Genomic DNA, 22,379 nt, shown 5'->3' with positions numbered 1-22,379 from the left:
ATGAAATAACCATATAAAACAGTCTTAGCAGACAAGAAATACAGTATTATGAACAATTGTTGCTCTTCTTTTGACAAACAGTAACTTTGACAACAGTAATAAGGAATTCATTGCATTTCCAGACAATGTGTGGGCTGGAGGAAGGGAGTAGGCTGGCTGTGTTTGGTAAACATCTTTGTCTTCCAAACTCTTTGGAAAGTGTGTTACCTGGTCACAAGCATATAGCTGTAACAGAGTAAGGCACTGTACGGTTGGCATGAGATGGGAACCTAGAAGCCGATAAGTAGGAAAGAGACTTTTGGAGCGAGGCTAGTTATTGTATTGCGCTGAATTGTCTGGACACGCCACTCCCAAACTTTCCTATTAAAACTCAATTGAATGTAAAGTATAAACAGGAAGAGAAGGGCGGTTTGGAAGCAGATCAGAACAGCGTGGGTCTTGAGCCTCATCCAAACCCCCTGTGAATTGAATATGTACTCCATAATTCCTATGTGCTCCATAATTCCGATGTGCAGGATATGTTCCGATATTGAAATCTAATCTTTTCCATATTTTGCATTTGTATATATTTAATAGGAAAAAGAAAAGACTGCTTATTGCCACATCTGAAATGCATAGCAGGCCATCCTGTACGTTTAACACTGTAAATATACAGTGAACTCCAAAAGTGTTGGGACAGGGAAATGTTTTGTTGCTTTGGCTCTGTACTCCAGCACTTTGGATTTGAATTAATACAGTGACTGTGAGGTTAAAGCGCAGACAATCAGCTATAATGTGAGGGTATTTTCATCCATATCGGGTGAAGCGTTTCGAAATTACAGCACTTTTTGAAGATGTTCCCCTAAAATGGTGGGGACTAAAAGTACTGGGCCAAATTCACTTGTATGTGTTTTAAAGTAGCCAAAAGTTAAGTATTTGGTCCCATATTCATAGCACACAACGACTACATCAAGATTGTGACTCTACAAACTTGTTGAATGCATTTTCTGTTTAATCTGGTTGTGTTTCAGATTATTTTGTGCCCAATAGAAATGAATGGTAAATATTGTCATGTTGTAGTCACTTTTATTGGAAATAAGAATAGAATATGTTTCTAATACATTATTCACCATTCATTTCTATAGGGCACAAAATAATCTGAAACACAACCAAAACAAACAGAAAATGCATCCGACAAATTTGTAGTCACAAACTTCATGTACCGTAAATTCCCAGCTTTGAACCTCGCGGCTTAAACAATGACGCGGCTAATATATGGATTTTTACCGCTTTCAATTTTTTTTTCTCCAAAAAAACATTCTGTGACGTGCTCAGTTTTTGGGCGGCATAAAGCTTTCATTAGACCAATGAAATTGCCAAACGGGTTAAGGTCAAACAACTTTTTAGTTTACTGTTTAGATTAAATCGAGCGCTCTCAAACTTCCCATCATTCTGATTACGGTAGTCATTTTGTCACCCTCATCATGGCAAAGACACGGAGAAATGCATATGATGCAGCTTTCAAGTTGAAGGCGATTGATCTGGCTGTTGGAAAAGGAAATAGAGCTGCTGCATGGGAGCTTGGTCTTACTGAGTCGATGATAAGACGTTGGAAACAGCAGCGTGAGGAATTGACTCAGTGCAAAAAGACAACTAAAGCTTACTGCTAATTTTTTATTTTTTGTTACAAGCCGTGTTTCGTTAAAGCCTATTTATTTTTGTTACAAGCCGTGTTTCATTAAAGCCTATTTATTTTTGTTACAAGCCGTGTTTCGTTAAAGCCTGTGTAAAGTTAATTTGTTTCAATGTACCGGTAGGCACCTGCGGCTTATAGACATGTGCGGCTTATTTATGTTCAAAATATATATATTTTTTCTAAATTCAGTGGGTGCGGCTTATATTCAGGTGCGCTTAATAGTCCGGAAATTACAGTAGTCATTATGCGCTATGAATATGGCACACAATACTTAACTTTTTACTACTTTAATACACATACTGTAAGTGGATTTGTCCCAATACTTTTGGTCCCCTAAAATGGGGGGGCTATACAAAAAGTGCTGTAATTTTGAAACGGTTCACCCGATATGGATGAAAATACCTTCAAAGTAAAGCTGACAGTCTGCACTTTAACCTCAGTCATTGTATCATTTTAAATCCAAAGTGCTGGAGTACAGAACCAAAACAACCACAAATGTGTCACTGTGCCAAAACTTTGGGAGCTCACTGTAGTTTATCTTCAGTGGTATCATATACAGTAGATGGGTCCTAGCCCTCAGTCTCCCCGTGAACATTCTCCATGTGCACTTTGAGGTAGTCGTTCCTGGTGAACTTCTTATGGCACAGCGAGCATTCTGCCATGGGCCTGTTGGGGTTGTGGGTCAGCTTGTGCCTGCTCAGCATCTTCTTCAGACTGAACGACAGATCACACACCTACAGAGAGCAGAGGAAAGAGAAGTGTGTTAGTTAGCTCTGTTAGAGATTAGAACGGATTAGACCTTAATTACACTACATACACATCTCTGTTATAGTAGCTCTCTGATGGATCTTATGCTGCAGAGCAATATTAAGCTTTACAATCCTTACTATGGGTACAGCTAGCTGACTGAACCACATTTAGTTTGTACTGGAAATCACACGAGAGAAGGCTTAGATAGGAATCATATTTTCCCGACATAAAGAGGGAATAAATTAAACATAACATCCATCACAAATGGTCACTTTCACACGCGACAAACGACTCCATATCACACTACCAGTCATCTTAATCCTGCATTGGCGCAGGAGTTCAACACCCGGACTCGGGCTTCCCAGCATGTCTTCTTCACACTTAAATATCATCCATTCAAAATGCAAACAGTCCCCTGAAGTTCACAAGCGGTAACCCTTTCTGTGATCACATCATCAACCAGGTTTAATCACCATTTAGGACGCACGTCATAACACAGACGGCTGGAGATACAAAATACAAAAAAATTGCACTCAAAAGCCTTTAATAGTGAATCAACAATGCCTTTCATAAATTGAATTCAAACACATCCTTGAAATGATTACAATAAAGAGATGGCCATAACTGATAACAGTACTGTCCTTCGTTTCCCGAACCCCCTAGTGCTAACCCAGCCAGTCTGGGCTTAAAAGACCCATCATGTCAGAGGGTTCTGAGGGTTAAGGAAACAGCCAATTTGATTGGCTTTCAGATTTAAAACTCTAGTAATTTAAAAAAGACAGTTGTGGGTCTTCCATAAAACAGAATAAAAACAGTGGAAGGAAAGATGTTTTCAATTTCCAGACATGGTAAGAGGAAAGTGAGGGGGATCCAGAGACTTTAACAGGTCTTAAAAGATCCTTTCAGAGCATCAGCAGGACCCGTGGTCGCGTGTTTCTCTCTGAGAATCATTATTACTCCTGCGGTATTATAAACAGAGGGTAATTTCTCCCTCTGATCTTCTCAATGTGTTTACGTGAGATCAGTCGACTAGACCTCTCCAGAGGAGAGAGATCTTTATCTTCCTCATATTGAGTTTTAGCCCACATCTGGCCCCGTGCCACAGTCTGGCTGAGCAGAGCACATGCACACACAAGCACACATACATAAGCGTGGACACAAAAGCACGGACACACACATATGTACACATACATACAGTGCCAGTCAAAAGTTTGGACACACCCACTCATTCCAGGGTTTTTCTTTATTTTTACTATTTTCTACATAGTAGAATAATAGTGAAGACATCAAAACTATGAAATAACACATATGGAATCATGTAGTAAACAAAAAAACTGTTAAACAAATCAAAATATATTTGAGATTTGAGATTGTTCAAAATTGCCACCCTTTGCCTTGACAGCTTTGCACACTCTTGGCATTCTCTCAACCAGCTTCATGAGATAGTCACCTGGAATGCATTTCAATTAACAGGTGTGCCTTGTTAAAAGTTAATTTGTGGAATGTCTTTCCTTCTTAATGCATTTGAGCCAATCAGTTGTGTTGTGACAAGGTAGGGTGGTATACAGAAGATAGCCCTATTTGGTAAAAGACCAAGTCCATATTATGGCAAGAACAGCTCAAATAACAAAGAGAAACGACAGTTTATCATTACTTGAATACATGAAAGTCAGTCAATACGGAACATTTCAAGAACTTTGAAAGTTTCTTAAAGTGCAGCGGATAAGTTCATTAGAGTTAACAGCACCACAGATTGCAGCCCAAATAAATGCTTCCCAGAGTTCAAGTAACCGACATCAACACCAACTGTTTAGAGGAGACTGCGTGGATCAGGCCTTCATGGTCGAATTGCCGCAAAGAAACCACTACTAAAGGACACCAATAAGAATAAGAGACTTGCTTGGGCCAAGAAAAAAAAGCTATGGACATTAGACCGGTGGAAATCTGTCCTTTTGGTCTGATGAGTCCAAATTTGAGATTTTTGGTTCCAACCGCCATGTCTTTGTGAGACCCAGAGTAGGTGAATGGATTTCCGCATGTGTGGTTCCCACCGTGAAGCATGGAGGATGAGGTGTGATGGTGTGGGGGTGCTTTGCTTGTGACACTGTCTGTGATTTATTTAGAATGTCTTTATTTAGAAGGCACACAACCAACATGGCTAACACAGCATTCTGCAGCGATACGCCATTCCATCTGGTTTGCGCTTAGTGGGAATATCATTTGTTTTTCAACAGGACAATGACCCAACACACCTCCAGGCTGTGGAAGCGCTATTTGACCAAGAAGGAGAGTGATGGTGCTGCATCAGATGACCTGGCCTCCACAATCACCCGACCTCAACCCAATTGAGATGGTTTGGGATGAGTTGGACCGCAGAGTGAAGGAAAAGCAGCCAACAAGTGCTCAGCATATGAATTCCTTCAAGACTGTTGGAAAAGCATTCCAGGTGAAGCTGGTTGAGAGAATGTCAAGAGTGTGCAAAGCTGTCATCAAGGCAAAGGGGTGGCTACTTTGAAGAATCTCAAATATAAAAATTATTTTGATTTGTTTAACACTTTTTTGGTTTCTACATGATTCCATATGTGTTATTTCATAGTTTATGTCTTCAATATTATTCTACAATGTAGAAAATAGTAAAACATTTATAAAATTTAAAAGAAAAATGACTGCTACTGTATCCCCACACCATTTGGAGTTATGGTTAAAGTGGAAATATGTAACTTTTGGTGCCACCTGACCAAATTCACATTGAAATGTGAGTTATAGGATCTATAATTATACTTGAAAGCAAGTCTAAGAAGTGGTAGATCTGTTCTATGTGCGCTATTTCTATGCTTCCCATTCTTAAGTTTTGGTTATGCGTCTTTTACTTAGCAATCAGGAAACGGCGGAGCAATTTCTGCATAGTGCAACTTCAAAGGCCCAGAACTCACATCACACTGGAAGGGTTTCTCTCCGGTGTGGGTCCTCATGTGTTCGTCCAGACCTCTCTTCTGACTGAAGGCCTTGTTACATTCACTGCATTTATATGGCTTCTCCTGCAGGGACACACAAACAAACACACACTTACAGACAGATCACCTCTCAACACACAGCCAACCCGTATACTATACACAAATACTGTACTCAAACAGAGACATGGACTCTCACACAATGGACACCCACAATTACACACACACCCCCATATCCTCTCACTTCAACCCCCACCGCCCCTCCAGTGAGTGTATGAAGATATGAAATGAGAGATTGTACAGCCCCTGCAGTAGGGAGGAAATGGCCAGCGTATGGGGCCATAAGGAACACATGGATCCCTCTAAAGCGTAAGAAAACACGGCACAGAAAAGCCCTTTGAACATGTACCAGTGCGCCGGCTCACTGGGGCTGTAGAATATCACCCTCTTCTCCACACCTCATCAGTTTACCAAAGAACATTTCCTCTGTGCCTTTCAGAGGCCTGTCTGGGTGTCACTCAAAAGCTCCTATCGCTCTGTGGGTGTGGGTGTGTTTTGTGTGTGTGTGTGCGTGATTTTCTGGGTGGACAGTCTCTGTGGCTCTTTTTGACAAGACTCACTGATAGCAAAGTCTCTACCCATTTAGGGCTAAGTTGTCATGGGAACTGGGTGAATACAGGAAGTAAGGGTCCTGGGAAAAGAGCTATCATGGGGGCGGGACAAGGAGTGGCCAACGACACAGGATACAACCGGAGGTAAAGATCAGGTTCAATGCATATGTCTGTGAGTGTGTGTATGAGTGTGTGTGTATGAGTGAGTGTGTGAGTGTGAGTGAGAAAGAAAATGAGAGACGCCTAACAGTGTGTGTGGGTGTGTGAGAAACTTGGGTGTGGAGACCAAACCAGAACATAAGTGACGGTTTGTGTATTGTAAACTGCCAGATAAACCTGCTAGTTTAATTGGTATCACTTTTCTAATAAAGCATCGCTTCCACACTCAGGGGAAAACTTCCTCCTGAATGACATACAGAAAACCAAAAAAGGTTCAAGTTCAGAGGTCAAGAAAACACACAGATGTATAGGGGTGATGTGGAGGACCCAGAATGCATCACTGTGACCCCAGTAACATCTGTATCTGCTCTTCAGCAGATGGTCACCCTTGTGACATTCAACCGGACCCTCTGATTGGCTCATCTCTGAATATTTCCAGTCAGGAGCCAACAGGGTTATGAATGGAGGGATAAAGCTCTGTTTATGTACTCTAAGAGATCCAGGAGGATCACATTTCATATCAAACGTGTGGTCAATGGTCATCTCTAAACCAACATGGCCACATGGGATGTGCCCATCCTCTGTAATCCAATACAAAATCATACCCTTGTCCATATACCCCTAGGCACTTCTTATAGCTTTGAAAGAATTGGAGGTAATTAGCCATATGGTGATGATTCCGCCTAGCCTACTAGAGGGCAAGGTGGAGCAACTGCCGTATTGCTAATACCCATCTAAACTGGTCCGATCACTTAATGCTGTGATGAACCAATCAGAGACTGCTATATTGGACCAATTGGAACCAGCTATAACTGACCAATGAAAAAGTGTTACAGTAAAACCCGTTCAGAGGTTTCCAAACTGAAAACAGAGGAGCTTGGAAGATTCTGATGGAACTTCAGAACTCTGGGCCAAAGTCAAACAAAATCAAACAGGCACCCCCACAGAGGGAACCCGTGGAATTTTAATCAGTGTGTTTACAGTCAGATCACTCTTGTCACCATCAGAGAAACTTAAAGAGATTAATAAAAAATCTCTGACCAGGCAACATGTCAGACGCTTTATACGAATCACATGTGTTCTATTGTAGTTGCCGATGGTTTGCTATGTGGGATAAACACACAACTCTAAACAGATCCATCTCTAAACTATACATTAACACTGAGCTGGAGCCCCTTCAGCCAAATGGCATTTGTTCTGCTGAGGGGTGACTTCATCGTCCAGCTCTCTGCTGTGTGTCAGCTCAGCCCATATTTCACTACTGCAGTCACGGTGCTCTGAGCAAAGACAGAGCCGGGGACACACAAAGCCATGTCTCAATTCAAACATGAATGTTTCATCAAGTCCTCGCTAGAGAATAGGAGCTGATAGGAGTGTCCCTGTACCGCCAGCTGCCTGTTTCCACTGTACTGTTTTAGGCCAGAAGCTTTATACTGTACCTGCAGACCAGGTTCATAGAGTGCAATGTAATGACGTGTGCTTGAGCAAACAGGAAATGCACTTGAAATGTGTCAACAAAACCGACAGGCCATACTCATATGAATTAACGATCATGTAAAAAGTCATAAATAAATACTTGTACATAAATATACAGTACCATGGCTACACACACACACACACACACACACACACACACACACACACACACACACACCTCATGGAAAGCGGTGATTAGGTGGAGAACTTAAGTGGGTAGAGAAGTAGTGCAGAGGCACGAGCAGGAAATGACCTCATGAGAGACCAGGGTGACCATGCTCTTCCTCTCTCCACCCTGAGCAGCTTGCTCCAAGCACTGAGTCAGTGTACATTTACATGCTCATCATATCAACACTAACAACACTTGTAATGTCCTCACCAATCAGGATGTCCTAGCCGTGTCTGAATCCTGGCTTAGGAAGACGACCAAAAACCTTGAAATTTCCATCCCTAACTATAACATTTTCCGACAAGATAGAACTGCCAAAGGGGGCAGTGTTGCAATCTACTGCAAGGTAGGTACCCAGGTCTGTACCCAAACAATTCAAGCTTCTACTTCTAAAAATTAACCTTTCCAGAAACAAGTCTCTCACCGTTGCCGCTTGCTATAGACCACCCTCTGCCCCCAGCTGTGCTCTGGACACCATATGTGATTTGATTGCCCCCTCATCTATCTTCTGAGCTCGTGCTGCTAGGTGACCTAAACTGGGACATGCTTAACACCCCGGCCATCCTACAATCTAAGCTTGATGCCCTCAATCTCACACAATTTATCAATGAACCTACCAGATATAACCCCAAATCTGTAAACACGGGCACCCTCATAGATATCCTCCTAATGAACTCGCCCTCCAAATACACCTCTGCTGTTTTCAACCAAGATCTCAGCGATCACTGCCTCATTGCCTGCATCCGTAATGGGTCTGCGCCCAAACGACCACCCCTCATCACTGTCAAACGCTCCCTAAAACACTTCTGCGAGCAGGCCTTTCTAATCGACCTGGCCGGGGTATCCTGGAATGACATTGACCTCATCCCGACAGTAGAGGATGCCTGGTTATTCTTTAAAAGTGCCTTCCTCACCATCTTAAATAAGCATGCCCCATTCAAAAAATGTAGAACCAGGAATAGATATAGCCCTTGGTTCTCTCCAGACCTGTCTGCCCTTGACCAGCACAAAAACATCCTGTGGCATTCTGCATTAGCATCGAATAGCCCCCGTGATATGCAACTTTTCAGGGAAGTTAGGAACCAATATACACAGGCAGTTAGGAAAGCTAAGGCTAGCTTTTTTAAACAGAAATTTGCATCCTGCAGTACAAACTCAAGAGTTCTGGGACACTGTAAAGTCCATGGAGAATAGGAGCACCTCCTCCCAACTACCCACTGCTCTGAGGCTAGGAAAAACTGTTACAACCGATAAATCCACTTTAATTGAGAATTTCAATAAGCATTTCTCTACGGCTGGCCATGCTTTCCACCTGGCTACCCCTACCCCGGTCAACTGCCCGGCACCCTCCACAGCAACCCGCCCAAGCCCCCACCATTTCTCCTTCACCCATATACAGATAGCTGATGTTCTGAAGGAGCTGCAAAAGCTGGACCCCTACAAATCAGCCGGGCTAGACAATCTGGACCCTCTCTTTCTAAAATTATCTGCCGAAATTCTTGCAACCCCTATTACTAGCCTGTTCAACCTCTCTTTCGTGTCGTCTGAGATCCCCAAAGATTGGAAAGCTGCCGCGGTCATCTCCTCTTCAAAGGGGAGACACTCTAGACCCAAACTGCTATAGACCTATATCTATCCTACCCTGCCTTTCTAAGGTCTTCGAAAGCCAAGTTAACAAACAGATTACCGACCATTTTGAATCACACCGTACCTTCTCCGCTCTGCAATCTGGTTTCAGAGCCGGTCATGGGTGCACCTCGGCCACGCTCAAGGTCCTTAACGATATCTTAACCACCATCGATAAGAGACATTACTGTGCAGCTGTATTCATCGACCTGGCCAAGGCTTTCGACTCTGTCAATCACCACATTCTTATTGGCAAATGATTGCCTCGCCTGGTTCACCAATTACTTATCTGATAGAGTTCAGTGTGTCAAATCGGAGGGCCTGTTGTCCGGACCTCTGGCAGTCTCTATGGGGGTGCCACAGGGTTCAATTCTTGGGCCGACTCTCTTCTCTGTATACATCAATGATGTCGCTCTTGCTGCTGGTGATTCTCTGATCCACCTCTACGCAGACGACACCACTCTGTATACATCTGGCCCTTCTTTGGACACTGTGTTAACAAACCTCCAGACAAGCTTCAATGCCATACAACTCTCCTTCCGTGGCCTCCAACTGCTCTTAAACGCAGATAAAACTAAATGCATGCTATTCAACCGATCATTGCCCGCACCTGCCCGCCCATCCAGCATCACTACTCTGGACGGCTCTGACTTAGAATACGTGGATAACTACAAATACCTAGGTGTCTAGCTAGACTGTAAACTCTCCTTCCAGACTCACATTAAGCATCTCCAATCCCAAATTCAATCTAGAATTGGCTTCCTAATTCGCAACAAAGCCTCCTTCACCCATGCTGCCAAACATACCCTCGTAAAACTGACCATCCTACCTATCCTCGACTTCGGCGATGTCATCTATAAAATATCCTCCAACACTCTACTCAACAAACTGGATGCAGTCTATCACAGTGCCATCCGGTTTGTCAAATAAGCCCCATACACTACCCAACACTGCGACTTATACGCTCTCGTTGGCTGGCCCTCGCTTCATACTCGTCGCCAAACCCACTGGCTACAGGTTCTCTCTGCTAGGTAAAGCCCCGCCTTATCTCAGCTCGCTGGTCACCATAGCAGCACCCACTCATAGCACACGCTCCAGCAGGTATATCTCACTGGTCACCCCCAAAGTCAATTCCTCCTTTGGTCACCTTTCCTTACAGTTCTCTGCAGCCAATGACTGGAACGAACTGCAAAAATCTCTGAAGCTGGAGACTCATATCTCCCTGACTCGCTTTAAGCACCAGCTGTCAGAGCAGCTCACAGATCACTGCACCTGTACATAGCCCGTCTGTAAAGAGCCCATCTATCTACCTACCTACCTCATCCCCAGACTGTATTTATTTATTTTGCTCCTTTTGCACCCCAGTATCTCTACTTGCACATCCATCTTTTGCGCATCTACCATTTCAGTGTTTAATTGCCATATTGTAATTACTTCACCACCATGACCTATTTATTGCCTTAATTCCCTTATTTTACCTAATTTACACTCACTGTATATAGACTTTTTGTTTTCTTTTTTCTACTGTATTATTGACTGAATGTTTTGTTCATTCCATGTGTAACTCTGTGTTGTATGTGTCGAACTGGTATGCTTTATCTTGGCCAGGTCGCAGTTGCAAATGAGAACTTGTTCTCAACTAGCCTACCTGGTTAAATAAAGGTGAAATAAAAATAAAATAAACAATGTACAGTCAGGAACCCAATCACAGTCTTTCAAAACTTCTCAGACTGTGCTCAGTGTCTGCTGTGAGATTGCTATTACATGTGGATGTATTCTAGTCCACCATATACAGCTCTAAGTAGTAATCATTATCCTCCCCAGACTTTAAAAAAAAAAATCACTGTGGGAGAAGCCTACGTGAGTGTCCTGGAATCTCCTCATGGAAAAAAAGGTCCTTCAGCTTTCATGTTTGCAGAGCGAGACACTGACTGGCAAGACATGACTCCTCTCTATTCCTGGCTGCCTGGCAAAGGTGTGTGAACCTCTATTCCTGGGTGTTACGTTCTACAGCTTGGCTGAGCATGGAGCAGATCAACTAAAGCGTAGCGCTGGAGATGGGCAGATAAGCATTTATGGACACCTGGGACTGGTACACCATATATACACAAAAGTATGTGGACATCCCTTCAAATTAGTGGAATTGGCTATTTCAGCCACACCTATTGCTGACAGGTGTATAAAATTGAGTGCACAGCCATGCAATCTCCATAGACAAACATTGGCAGCAGAATGGCCTTACTGAAGAGCTCAGTGACTTTCAACGTGGCACCGTCATAGGATGCCACCTTTCCAGCAAGTCAGTTCGTCAAATGTCAGCCCTGCTAAAGCTGCCCCAGTCAACTGTAAGTGCTGTTATTGTGAAGTGGAACCGTCTAGGAGCAACAACGGCTCAAGGGGTAAAGTGGTAAGCCACACAAGCTCACAGAACGGGAACGCCCGAGTGCTGAAGCACGTAGCGCATAAAAATCATCTGTCCTCGGTTGCAACACTCACTACCAAGTTCCAAACTGCATCTGGAAGCAACGTCAGCACAAGAACTGTTCATCGGGAGCTTCATTAAATGGGTTTCCATGGCCAAGAGCCGCACACAATCCTAAGATCACCACGTCAATGCCCAGCGTTGGCTGGAGTGGTGTAAAGCTTGCCGTCATTGGACTCTGGAGCAGTGGAAATGCGTTCTCTGGAGTGATGAATCATGCTTCACCATCTGGCAGCCTGACAGACTAATCTGTGTTTGGCCAATGCAAGGACAATGCTACCTGCCCGAATGCATAGTGCCAACAGTAAAGTTTGGTGGTGGAGGAGTTACGGTCTGGGGCTCTTAGTTCCAGTGAAGGGAAATATTAACGCTACAGCATACAGTTGAAGACGGACGTTTACATACATCTTAGCCAAATACATTTAAACTCAGTTTTTCACAATTCCTGACATTTAATCTTAGTAACAATTCCATGTCTTAGGTCAGTTAGGATCACCACTTTATTTTAAGAATGTGAAATGTCAGAATAATAGTAGAGAATTATTTATTTCAGCTTTTATTTCTTTCATCACATTCCCAGTGGGTCAGAAGTTTACATACACTCAATTAGTATTTGGTAGTATTGCCTTTCAATTGTTTAACTAGCGTCAAACGTTTCGGGTAGCCTTCCACAAGCTTCCCACAATAAGTTGGGTGAATTTTGGCCCATTCCTTCTGACAGAGCTGGTGTAACTGAGTCAGGTTTGTAGGCCTCCTTGCTCGCACACGCCTTTTCAGTTCTGCACACACATTTTCTATAGGATTGAGGTCTGGGCTTTGTGATGGCCACTCCAATACCTTGAGTTTGTTGTCCTTAAGCCATTTGCCACAACTTTGGAAGTATGGTTGGGGTCATAGTCCATTTGGAAAACCCACTTGCAACCAAGCTTTAACTTCCTGACTGATGTCTTGAGATGTTGCTTCAATATGTCCATATCATTTCCCTGCCTCATGATGCCATCTATTTTGTGAAGTGCACCAGTCCCTCCTGCAGCAAAGCACCCCCACAACATGATGCTGCCACCCCCTTGCTTCACGGTTGGGATGGTGTTCTTTGGCTTGCAAGCCTCCCTCTTTTTCCTCCAAACATAACGATGGTCATTATGGCCAAACAGTTTTATTTTTGTTTCATCAGACCAGAGGACATTTCTCCAAAAAGTACGATCTTTGTCCCCATCTGCAGTTGCAAACCGTAGTCTGGCTTTTTTATGGCAGTTTTGGAGCAGTGGCTTCTTCCTTGGTGAGCGGCCATTCCGGTTATGTCGATATAGGACTCGTTTTACTGTGGCTATAGATACTTTTGTACCGGTTTCCTCCAGCATCTTCACAATGTCCTTTGCTGTTGTTCTGGGAATGATTTGCACTTTTCGCACCAAAGTACGTTCATCTCTAGGAGACAGAACGCGTCTCCTTCCTGAGCGGTATGACGGCTGTGTGGTCCCATGATGTTTATACTTGCGTACTATTGTTTGTAGAGATAAACTTGGTAACTTCAGTCGTTTGGAAATTGCTCCGAAGGATGACCCAGACTTGTGGAGGTCTACAATTGTTTTTCCTGAGGTCTTGGCTGATTTATTTTGATTTTCCCATGATGTCAAGCAAAGAGGCACTGAGTTTGAAGACAGGCCTTGAAATACATCCACAGGTACACCTCCAATTGACTCAAATGATGTCAATTAGCCTATCAGAAGCTTCTAAAGCCATGACATCATTTTCTGGAATTTTCCAAGCTGTTTAAAGGCACAGTCAACTTAGTGTATGTAAACTTCTGACCCACTGGAATTGTGATACAGTGAATTATAAGTGAAATAATCTGTCTGTAAACAATTGTAGGAAAAATTACTTGTGTCATGCACAAAGTAGGTGTCCTAACCGACTTGGCAAAACTATAGTTTGTTAACAAGAAATTTGTGGAGTGGTTGAAAAACGGGTTTTAATGACTCCAACCAAAGTGTATGTAAACTTCCGACTTTAACTGTAAATTCAAGACGATTCGGTGCTTCCAACTCTGTGGTCAATGCCCAACCTCATTAATGCTCTTGTGGCTGAATGGAAGCAAGTCCCCACAGTAATGTTCCTACATCTCGTGGAAAGCCTTTCCAAAAGAGTGGAGGCTGTTATAGCAGCAAAGGGGGGACCAACTCCATATTAATGCCCATGATTTTGGAATGAGACGTTCCACAAGCAAGTGTCCACACACTTTAGGTCATGTAGTGTATCTTAGACACACACAATTGCAAATATAAATAATAAAATAAATATTTTCCTACATAAAAACATAAAAGTATGTTTAAGGATATTTCATGTGACTTATGGGATACACCATAAGTCATGACATAGTAAGAAGTTATTTCCTAGCTCGTTTGGAGGTTAAAAATATCCGTTAGCAAAAACAGCTCTCAACAAATACAGATCCAGAATGTTACTGTTATTCCTTGGTAGGGTTGGGAATTGCCATAACATCACAATACGATATTATCACGATACGATATGTATTGCGATTCTCACAATCCTGTATTGTGATTTGATTAGGGCTGTCACTGACCCCTCAAAAAAATATATTTGTCAATCTAGCCATTTTATTTTCAACCAATCGGCCAAAATGTTAAAATATGTATTTTTCCATATATAGACACACCCTATGTGTTTTTATAAAATCAACTATAAGTAATAAACTTGTCTGATGCTTTAAGCACGTTGTTTGATTAAATAATTAAGACACACAAATGACTCAAGAGGGAGCCAGAGATGAAGATAGCCTAACCAGAAGGAAAAAAATATACACTGCTCAAAAAAATAAAGGGAACGCTAAAATAACACATCCTAGATCTGAATGAATGAAATAATCTTATTAACTACTTTTTTCTTTACATAGTTGAATGTGCTGACAACAAAATCACACAAAAATAATCAATGGAAATCCAATTTATCAACCCATGGAGGTCTGGATTTGGAGTCACACTCAAAATTAAAGTGGAAAATCACACTACAGGTTGATCCAATTTTGATGTAATGTCCTTAAAACAAGTCAAAATGGCCTCCACGTGCCTATATGACCTCCCTACAACGCCTGGGCATGCTCCTGATGAGGTGGCGGATGGTCTCCTGAGGGATCTCCTCCCAGACCTGGACTAAAGCATCTGCCAACTCCTGGACAGTCTGTGGTGCAACGTGGCGTTGGTGGATGGAGCGAGACATGATGTCCCAGATGTGCTCAATTGGATTCAGGTCTGGGGAACGGGCGGGCCAGTCCATAGCATCAATGCCTTCCTCTTGCAGGAACTGCTGACACACTCCAGCCACATGAGGTCTAGCATTGTCTTGCATTAGGAGGAACCCAGGGCCAACCGCACCAGCATATGGTCTCACAAGGGGTCTGAGGATCTCATCTCGGTACCTAATGGCAGTCAGGCTACCTCTGGCGAGCACATGGAGGGCTGTGCGGCCCCCCAAAGAAATGCCACCCCACACCATGACTGACCCACTGCCAAACCGGTCATGCTGGAGGATGTTGCAGGCAGCAGAACGTTCTCCACGGCGTCTCCAGACTCTGTCACATCTGTCACATGTGCTCAGTGTGAACCTGCTTTCATCTGTGAAGAGCACAGGGCGCCAGTGGCGAATTTGCCAATCTTGGTGTTCTCTGGCAAATGCCAAACGTCCTGCACAGTGTTGGGCTGTAAGCACAACCCCCACCTATGGACGTCGGGCCCTCATACCACCCTCATGGAGTCTGTCTCTGACCGTTTGAGCAGACACATGCACATTTGTGGCCTGCTGGAGGTCATTTTGCAGGGCTCTAGCAGTGCTCCTCCTGCTCCTCCTTGCACAAAGGCGGAGGTAGCGGTCCTGCTGCTGGGTTGTTGCCCTCCTACGGCCTCCTCCACGTCTCCTGATGTACTGGCCTGTCTCCTGGTAGCGCCTCCATGCTCTGGACACTACGCTGACAGACACAGCAAACCTTCTTGCCACAGCTTGCATTGATGTGCCATCCTGGATGAGCTGCACTACCTGAGCCACTTGTGCGGGTTGTAGACTCCGTCTCATGCTACCACTTGAGTGAAAGCACCGCCAGCATTCAAAAGTGACCAAAACATCAGCCAGGAAGCATAGGAACTGAGAAGTGGTCTATGGTCACCACCTGCAGAACCACTCCTTTATTGGGGGTGTCTTGCTAATTGGCTATAATTTCCACCTGTTGTTTATTCCATTTGCACAACAGCATGTGAAATTTATTGTCAATCAGTGTTGCTTCCTAAGTGGACAGTTTGAGTTCACAGAAGTGTGATTGACTTGGAGTTACATTGTGTTGTTAAGTGTTCCCTTTATTTTTTGAGCAGTATATATTCTCGACCCTCCTCCTCCCGCTGCTGCTGGCTTTCGCAGATTCTGCCATTACACTCCTGAAGTTGCTGGTAATAGGCTACACCAGCTTTGTAGGTTACACCAATTTATCTCACCATTTCTACCGACCAGTCGACTAAATGGAGTCAGCCCTAGATTCTATACTGTGATTTTGTTGCGATTTGATGTTCCAAACATATTGCTCACTATGTCTACTACAGAGAGACAAGAGAGAGCAATGAGTAAATGAGTTCTGATCAGTCATTAAATAAAAGCGCTGAAAACATGTTGGCTCACTATTTAAAAAGATGATGGAAAACACGCTATAGAATGAAAAATATCAGAGTTTTGGCCCCGGTACAGCCGACTAGCACTAGATAACGCTACCTACAGTAGCAAAAAAAAAAAAAAACTGGGGACTTGGGAGTCAAATATTGATATAATATTGTACAAACCTTATATTGTGATATGTAACTGTATACATTTCCCCCCCATCACTATTCCTTGGCTTTCATGACTGGTTTTTACACTCAAATACATACAGAGACATACATGTGTGAATACACACACACACACACGTTGGGGTGTGAGGATGGAAAGAGGAGGAGAAGGAGGTAAAGGGAAATAAAACCATTTCCATGTGGCAGAGAAACACCAACACCTCAAACTGTGCCTGGAGCAGAGAGAGGAGAGAGTGTGTGGTAGAAGTGAGCGTGGAAAAGAGACTTACCCGAGTGTGTGTGCGAATGTGCATCTTCAGTCCATCATTCTTGCTGAATGCTTTGTCACAGTAAGGACACTGGTATGGCCGCTCACCTAGAGAGAAGCATCAACAGAAGGATCAACATACATCAGCGAGAAGGAAACATCAAAATCAATACAGAGCGGATTACAAATACAGTGTGCAGATGCTCTTAAGTAGTTTAGATAAGCGCACATTTGTCTACACACTAGGCAGTATGCAAAAAACTCTTTGAAACACAAAATACTACACGATGATCAAACACTAGACATACATACACACACGTCCACCCAAAACTACTATGACCACGGTAATCTTCAAACAGAGCAGATCTAAGCTCAGAGGAATTGGAGGCATGAAAAAAATGTAGGGAGAAAATCCCAATTTTTGCGCTGCGGCTGGCCACATGCAGAGCCTGATCAAAGTTATCTGTTTCCTGCCGGCCGGGCCTCCAGCTCTGATGCAGCGCCGCAGAGAGAAGGGAGGGGAGACCTTCATGTTTATGCCACCCCTGCCCCTAAACTAGAGCTGCTGGCGCTGCCATGCACCGATGCACTACACTGCACTCTGACACTGATGGGGGCCACAAAAAATCAGAACTAATCATGAGGGCCGCAGTGGCTCATGGGTCTGCGTACCCACATCCATACCCTCATGCAGTCAGAGCCGGTCCTAGCCTTTTGGGGGCCCTTGCGAGCAAAACATTTGAACAGCCCCCTTCTTGATAGCAAAGGAAAAAAAACTTTTACACTACATTTCCTGCAATTCTACACATTTTGCCATGGGGCGTAGACAGTGCTTAATTTGAGCCGGATCCTGCCGGAACAGGATCTGGCACCTCCCAGTTTTGGACTGTTTCATTCCGGAACCCATTTGCCAGAATCTGGTACCCCTCAGTTTTGGACTGTTTCATTCCGGAACCCATTTGCCAGAATCTGGTACCCCTCAGTTTTGGACTGTTTCATTCCGGAACCCATTTGCCAGGATCTGGTACCCCTCAGTTTTGGACTGTTTCATTCCGGAACCCATTTGCCAGGATCTGGTACCCCTCTTGGCATACTTTTTTTTTTTCACTGTTTGCAATGTACAATTTATTATAAAAGCAATCAGGGTTCATTTGAGTTGCCTCCTCTGTAATTCCCCTTCCCCCTAAAAAACACTGTGAAAACGAGCCTGATATTCTAAGAATTGATTTGAGTTGGGCCGGCCCGGGATTTTGGTTTGCACAACATTGTAGCCTATAGACAAATGCATGTCCATTGCTGTGGGGAGAGAGAGAAGCACGCCTGTATCTCTCACAGAACTAGAATGACATTTACTTTCTATGACCGCTCTCCCTCTCTCTGCTCTGATAGACATCAGCCTGCAACTCTAATCTCTCCAGCGTTGTACTTATGTACTCATAGCCGCGGGAAGGGTTCTGGAGGTTCCGGCAGTAGCCCTGATAAATTGAAATACATTTGCCAAAAAGTTACAGAATTACTGCTGTCTGTTCAGAAAGAAATGTAATAATTCAGAAGACTACACCTGGAGTAGGCCTATAATTTAGTCACAGAAGATCAATAGCTTTTTCTTTTTTTAAATGTGTCTAGCTGTGGATTGTGTGTGGCCCAATAACAAGCCATGCCTACAGTCGAGAACACGTGGCAAATCTGTCAGTGAATAGCATGCAGCCAAAACAGGGCTTTCGCAATATTTCAAATACAATCGTGGGAAAACACAGATTGGAAAGCAAATAGCTCCTGCTGAAAAGAGAAGACTAATCTGCCTTTAGGATACCAAATATGTTATCAACTTCCAAATAGGCCTATTGAGCGAACAGCATTGTTTTGCAAAGGAAAACAAGAGCGAGGCTTTTGACACAAGGGCATCAGCCATCGCTGATGAGTGAACTGCGCATCATTGGATGATTCAGTTAAACTGGAAAGCTTTTTAGGACTATAATTTCCTCCTCATATTGTATAATATGTGTGTCTCCACACACCTAGGCCTAGGCTATTGATGGATTCAAGACGTTTTTAATGATCTCAGTTTCAGTGTCAAAGTGGCCTGTCATTTCAATAATTGTTGCGGTATTGAAAAAGATTCTGCCAAAGTCTGCAGTCATGTAAAATGATGTATAAATACATTTAAAAAAAGGTCAAAATCTTCCCGGACCCTAGGCTACAAACGTTTTGTTCCGGCACCTCCCAATTTTCAAATGAAGCACTGGACATAGAGAACACGTCGCAGTTTTATAACTAATTTCATGCAATTCTACTCATTTCGCCATGGGGAAGAAAGAAATGTTTGCAGTTTTTAATAGGATATCTGAGTGAGAGTGACTAACAAAATCAATGGGGTCCCGCGGTTGGTAATTTGACCATGATTACAAGTTTAGATAGCTGGCTAGACTAATTTACCAATCTAAAAAATGTTAGGTGACATGAGTGAGTGAATGTCAGTGACTGACATAAGAGGAAAAACTGCTGATGCACAGTCATATTTTGAAATTGCATCTTGTGTTTTCATTGTACGATTCTAATTTTCAATAGTAAGTTGCGGACCTGTGCTGAGCATAAATCTGGCTCTTCTCAAGCCCTTTTCTCCCTCTAGCCATGCTGTCTCTGGTGTGCTCTGATGCTTTTCTATGCAGGGAAACCCTTCTCCAGGCTGTAGGTCCTCACAGGAACTACAATTATGAAGGGATTCTATGGTTGTTAGGTTTGGATAGAGGTTATTATAATGTAGATGTGTTCTGAGAAGATCCTCACTGGCCAATGATGAAGAAAAGCAAACAGAACTCCCACAAACCTTCACAGAATCAGATATAGTCAAATATCCTTTTATCCAGCGTTTCCCAAACTTGGACCTCGGGACCCCAAATGGTGCACGGTTTTGTTTTTGCCCTAACACTACTACACAGCTGATAATTTGAATCAGCTGTGTAGTGCTAGGGCGAAAAACTAAACGTGCACCCCTTGGGGTCTCGAGGACCGAGTTTAGGGAACCCTGCTTTTATCTTATTCAAATAAAATAAAATGGTACACACTCACAAATCTGCCTATAGTTTTATGTGAGGAAATAACGATTGATTATTTGTCACACTAATCCATGTGTACTTTCTAGTGAGAGAAAAGGCTTCACAATCAGTAGTACCGCTTGTCTCATGAAAATACATTGTTCCAAAGTAAGAACACACTACAACCCATAGTCAGGCTGGCCCGGCTGAGCTGAGCCCAGGCCCAGTGGATCAAAGACAGGCCAGCCTAACTCCCAGAGATCCTATCTGAGCACGCTCTGTACGATGGCAAAGAGGATGTGACAGGCTGTCAGTCAAACAGCCAGCAGACACGTGGATGTATTTACCCCAGAGCTGATCCGCAGCCCAGATAGCACAACCAGCACTGATTACCAACCTATATATGGAATATGAGGTAACTCATATAACCGCAGTGAAAATACCCCTTCCAAAGGAAAATACAGTGCAATACTTGTAAGGTAGTATTTTGGGGTTCCACCATGGCTACAGTGCCTTCAGAAAGTATTGAGTAAAGCCTGAATTCAAAATCTACACACAATACATCAGAATTACAAAGTGAAAACATGTTTTAAGAAATGTTCAAACATTTACTGAAAATGAAACACAGAAATATCGAATTCACGTAAGTGTTCACAATCCTGAGTCAATACTTTGTAAAAGCACCTTTGGCAGTAACTACAGCTGTGAGTGTTTCTGGGTAAGTCTCTAAGAGCTTTCCACACCTGGATTGAGCAACATTTGCACATTATTCTTTTCAAAATTCTTGAAGCTCTGTCAAATTGGTTGTTGATCATTGCTAGACAACCACTTTCAGGTCTTGCCATAGATTTTCAAGTAGATTTAAGTCAAAACTGTAACTCGGCCACTCAGGAACATTCACTGTCTTCTTGGTAAGCAACTCCAGTGTAGATTTGGCCTTGTTATTGTCCTGCTGAAATGTGAATTCATCTCCCAGTGTCTGGTGAAAAGCAGACTGAACCAGGTTTTCCTCTACGATTTTGTCTGTGCTTAGCTCCATTCTGTTTTTTGTTTTATTTTATGAAAAACTCGCAAGTTTTTAATGATTACAAGCATACCCATTACATGATGCAGCCACCATTATGCTTGAAAATACAGAGAGTGGTACTAACTGTGTTGTATTGGATTTGCCCCAAACCTAACATTTTGTATTCAGGACATTGCTCTGCCACATTTTCTGCAGTGATACTTTAGTGCCTCATTGCAAACAGGATGCATGTTTTAGAATATTTTTCTATTCTGTACAGGCTTCATCCTTTTCACTCTGTCATTTAGGTTAGTATTGTGGAGTATCTACAATTTTGTTGATCCATCCTCAGTTTTCTCCTATCACAGCCATTAACCTCTGTAACTGATTTAAAGTTACTATTGGCCTCATGGTGAAATCCCTGAGAAGGACGCCTGTATCTTTGTAGTGACTGGGTGTATTGATACACCACCCAAAGTGTAATTCATAACTTCACCATGCTCAAAGGGATATTCAATGTCTGCTTTTTTAAAATCTGTTTAACAATAGATGTCCTTCTTTGCGAGACATTGGAAAACCTTCCTGGTCTTTGTGGTTGAATCTGTGTCTGATATGCACTGCTAGACTGCGTGACCTTACAGATAATTGTATGCGTGGGTTACAGAGATGAGGTAGTCATTCAAAAATCATGTTAATCACTATTATTCATACAGAGTCCATGCACCTTATTATGAGACTTGTTAAGCAAATGTTTACTTTTGAACTTGTTTAGGCTTGCCATAACAAAGGGGTTGAATACTTATTGACATTTCAGCTTTTCATCTGTAATTAATTTGTAAAAATGTCAAAAAAACATACTTCCACTTTGACATTATGGGGTATTGTGTGTAGGCCAGAGAGAAAATCTACAATCAGGCTGTAACACAACAAAATGTGGAAAAAGTCAAGGGGTGTGAACGCTTTCTGAAGGCACTGTATTTTACTGCTTCTGAACAATTGAAGTCAGGAGAATTAAATTCCTTCACAGAGAATCACAGTAAAATATTGTTAACTAGACCACAACAGTAACGACCAGGTAACACCAATGTATGAAACTAAAGACAAGACTATTTTGGCTAATTTCTGGGTTAATAGAATCAGGGTATTTTGGACAAAATTAGTCCCCTTAGAATAAGAACTGTTCCTGCCAGTGTAAATAGAACAGCTCCATGGGGAGAAGTGAAACAGCAAAATGGTAACTTAATAAAACACCGCCTTAAGAGAGATACAGATGTGTGTGTGTGTGTGCGTGCGTGCGTGCGTGTCCTTGCGGGTACCACAATCTAATTCCTCCTACACTTTGTTGTAG

At 42.9% G+C, this 22,379-nt stretch overlaps 1 protein-coding gene across 1 annotated transcript in view; it reads right to left on the bottom strand.

Annotated features, from left to right (window-relative positions):
- Positions 1-2,090: 2,090 nt before the first annotated feature.
- Positions 2,091-22,379, bottom strand: part of LOC115192403 (PR domain zinc finger protein 5-like) — a 66,910-nt gene continuing 46,621 nt past the window's right edge. The window contains exons 14-16 of the mRNA XM_029750875.1: positions 17,013-17,098; positions 5,359-5,463; positions 2,091-2,409 (exon numbers count right to left, since the gene is read on the bottom strand). Of these exons, the coding sequence (XP_029606735.1) occupies positions 2,245-2,409; positions 5,359-5,463; positions 17,013-17,098 (356 nt within the window). The 3' untranslated portion in view covers positions 2,091-2,244. The remainder of the gene's footprint in view (positions 2,410-5,358; positions 5,464-17,012; positions 17,099-22,379) is intronic.

The sequence above is a fragment of the Salmo trutta genome, chromosome 4 (genome assembly GCF_901001165.1).
Source record: "Salmo trutta chromosome 4, fSalTru1.1, whole genome shotgun sequence".
Taxonomy (NCBI): Eukaryota; Metazoa; Chordata; class Actinopteri; order Salmoniformes; family Salmonidae; genus Salmo; species Salmo trutta.
The sequence above is the reverse complement of the archived record's forward strand: the minus strand, read 5'-3'. Positions and strand labels throughout refer to the sequence as shown.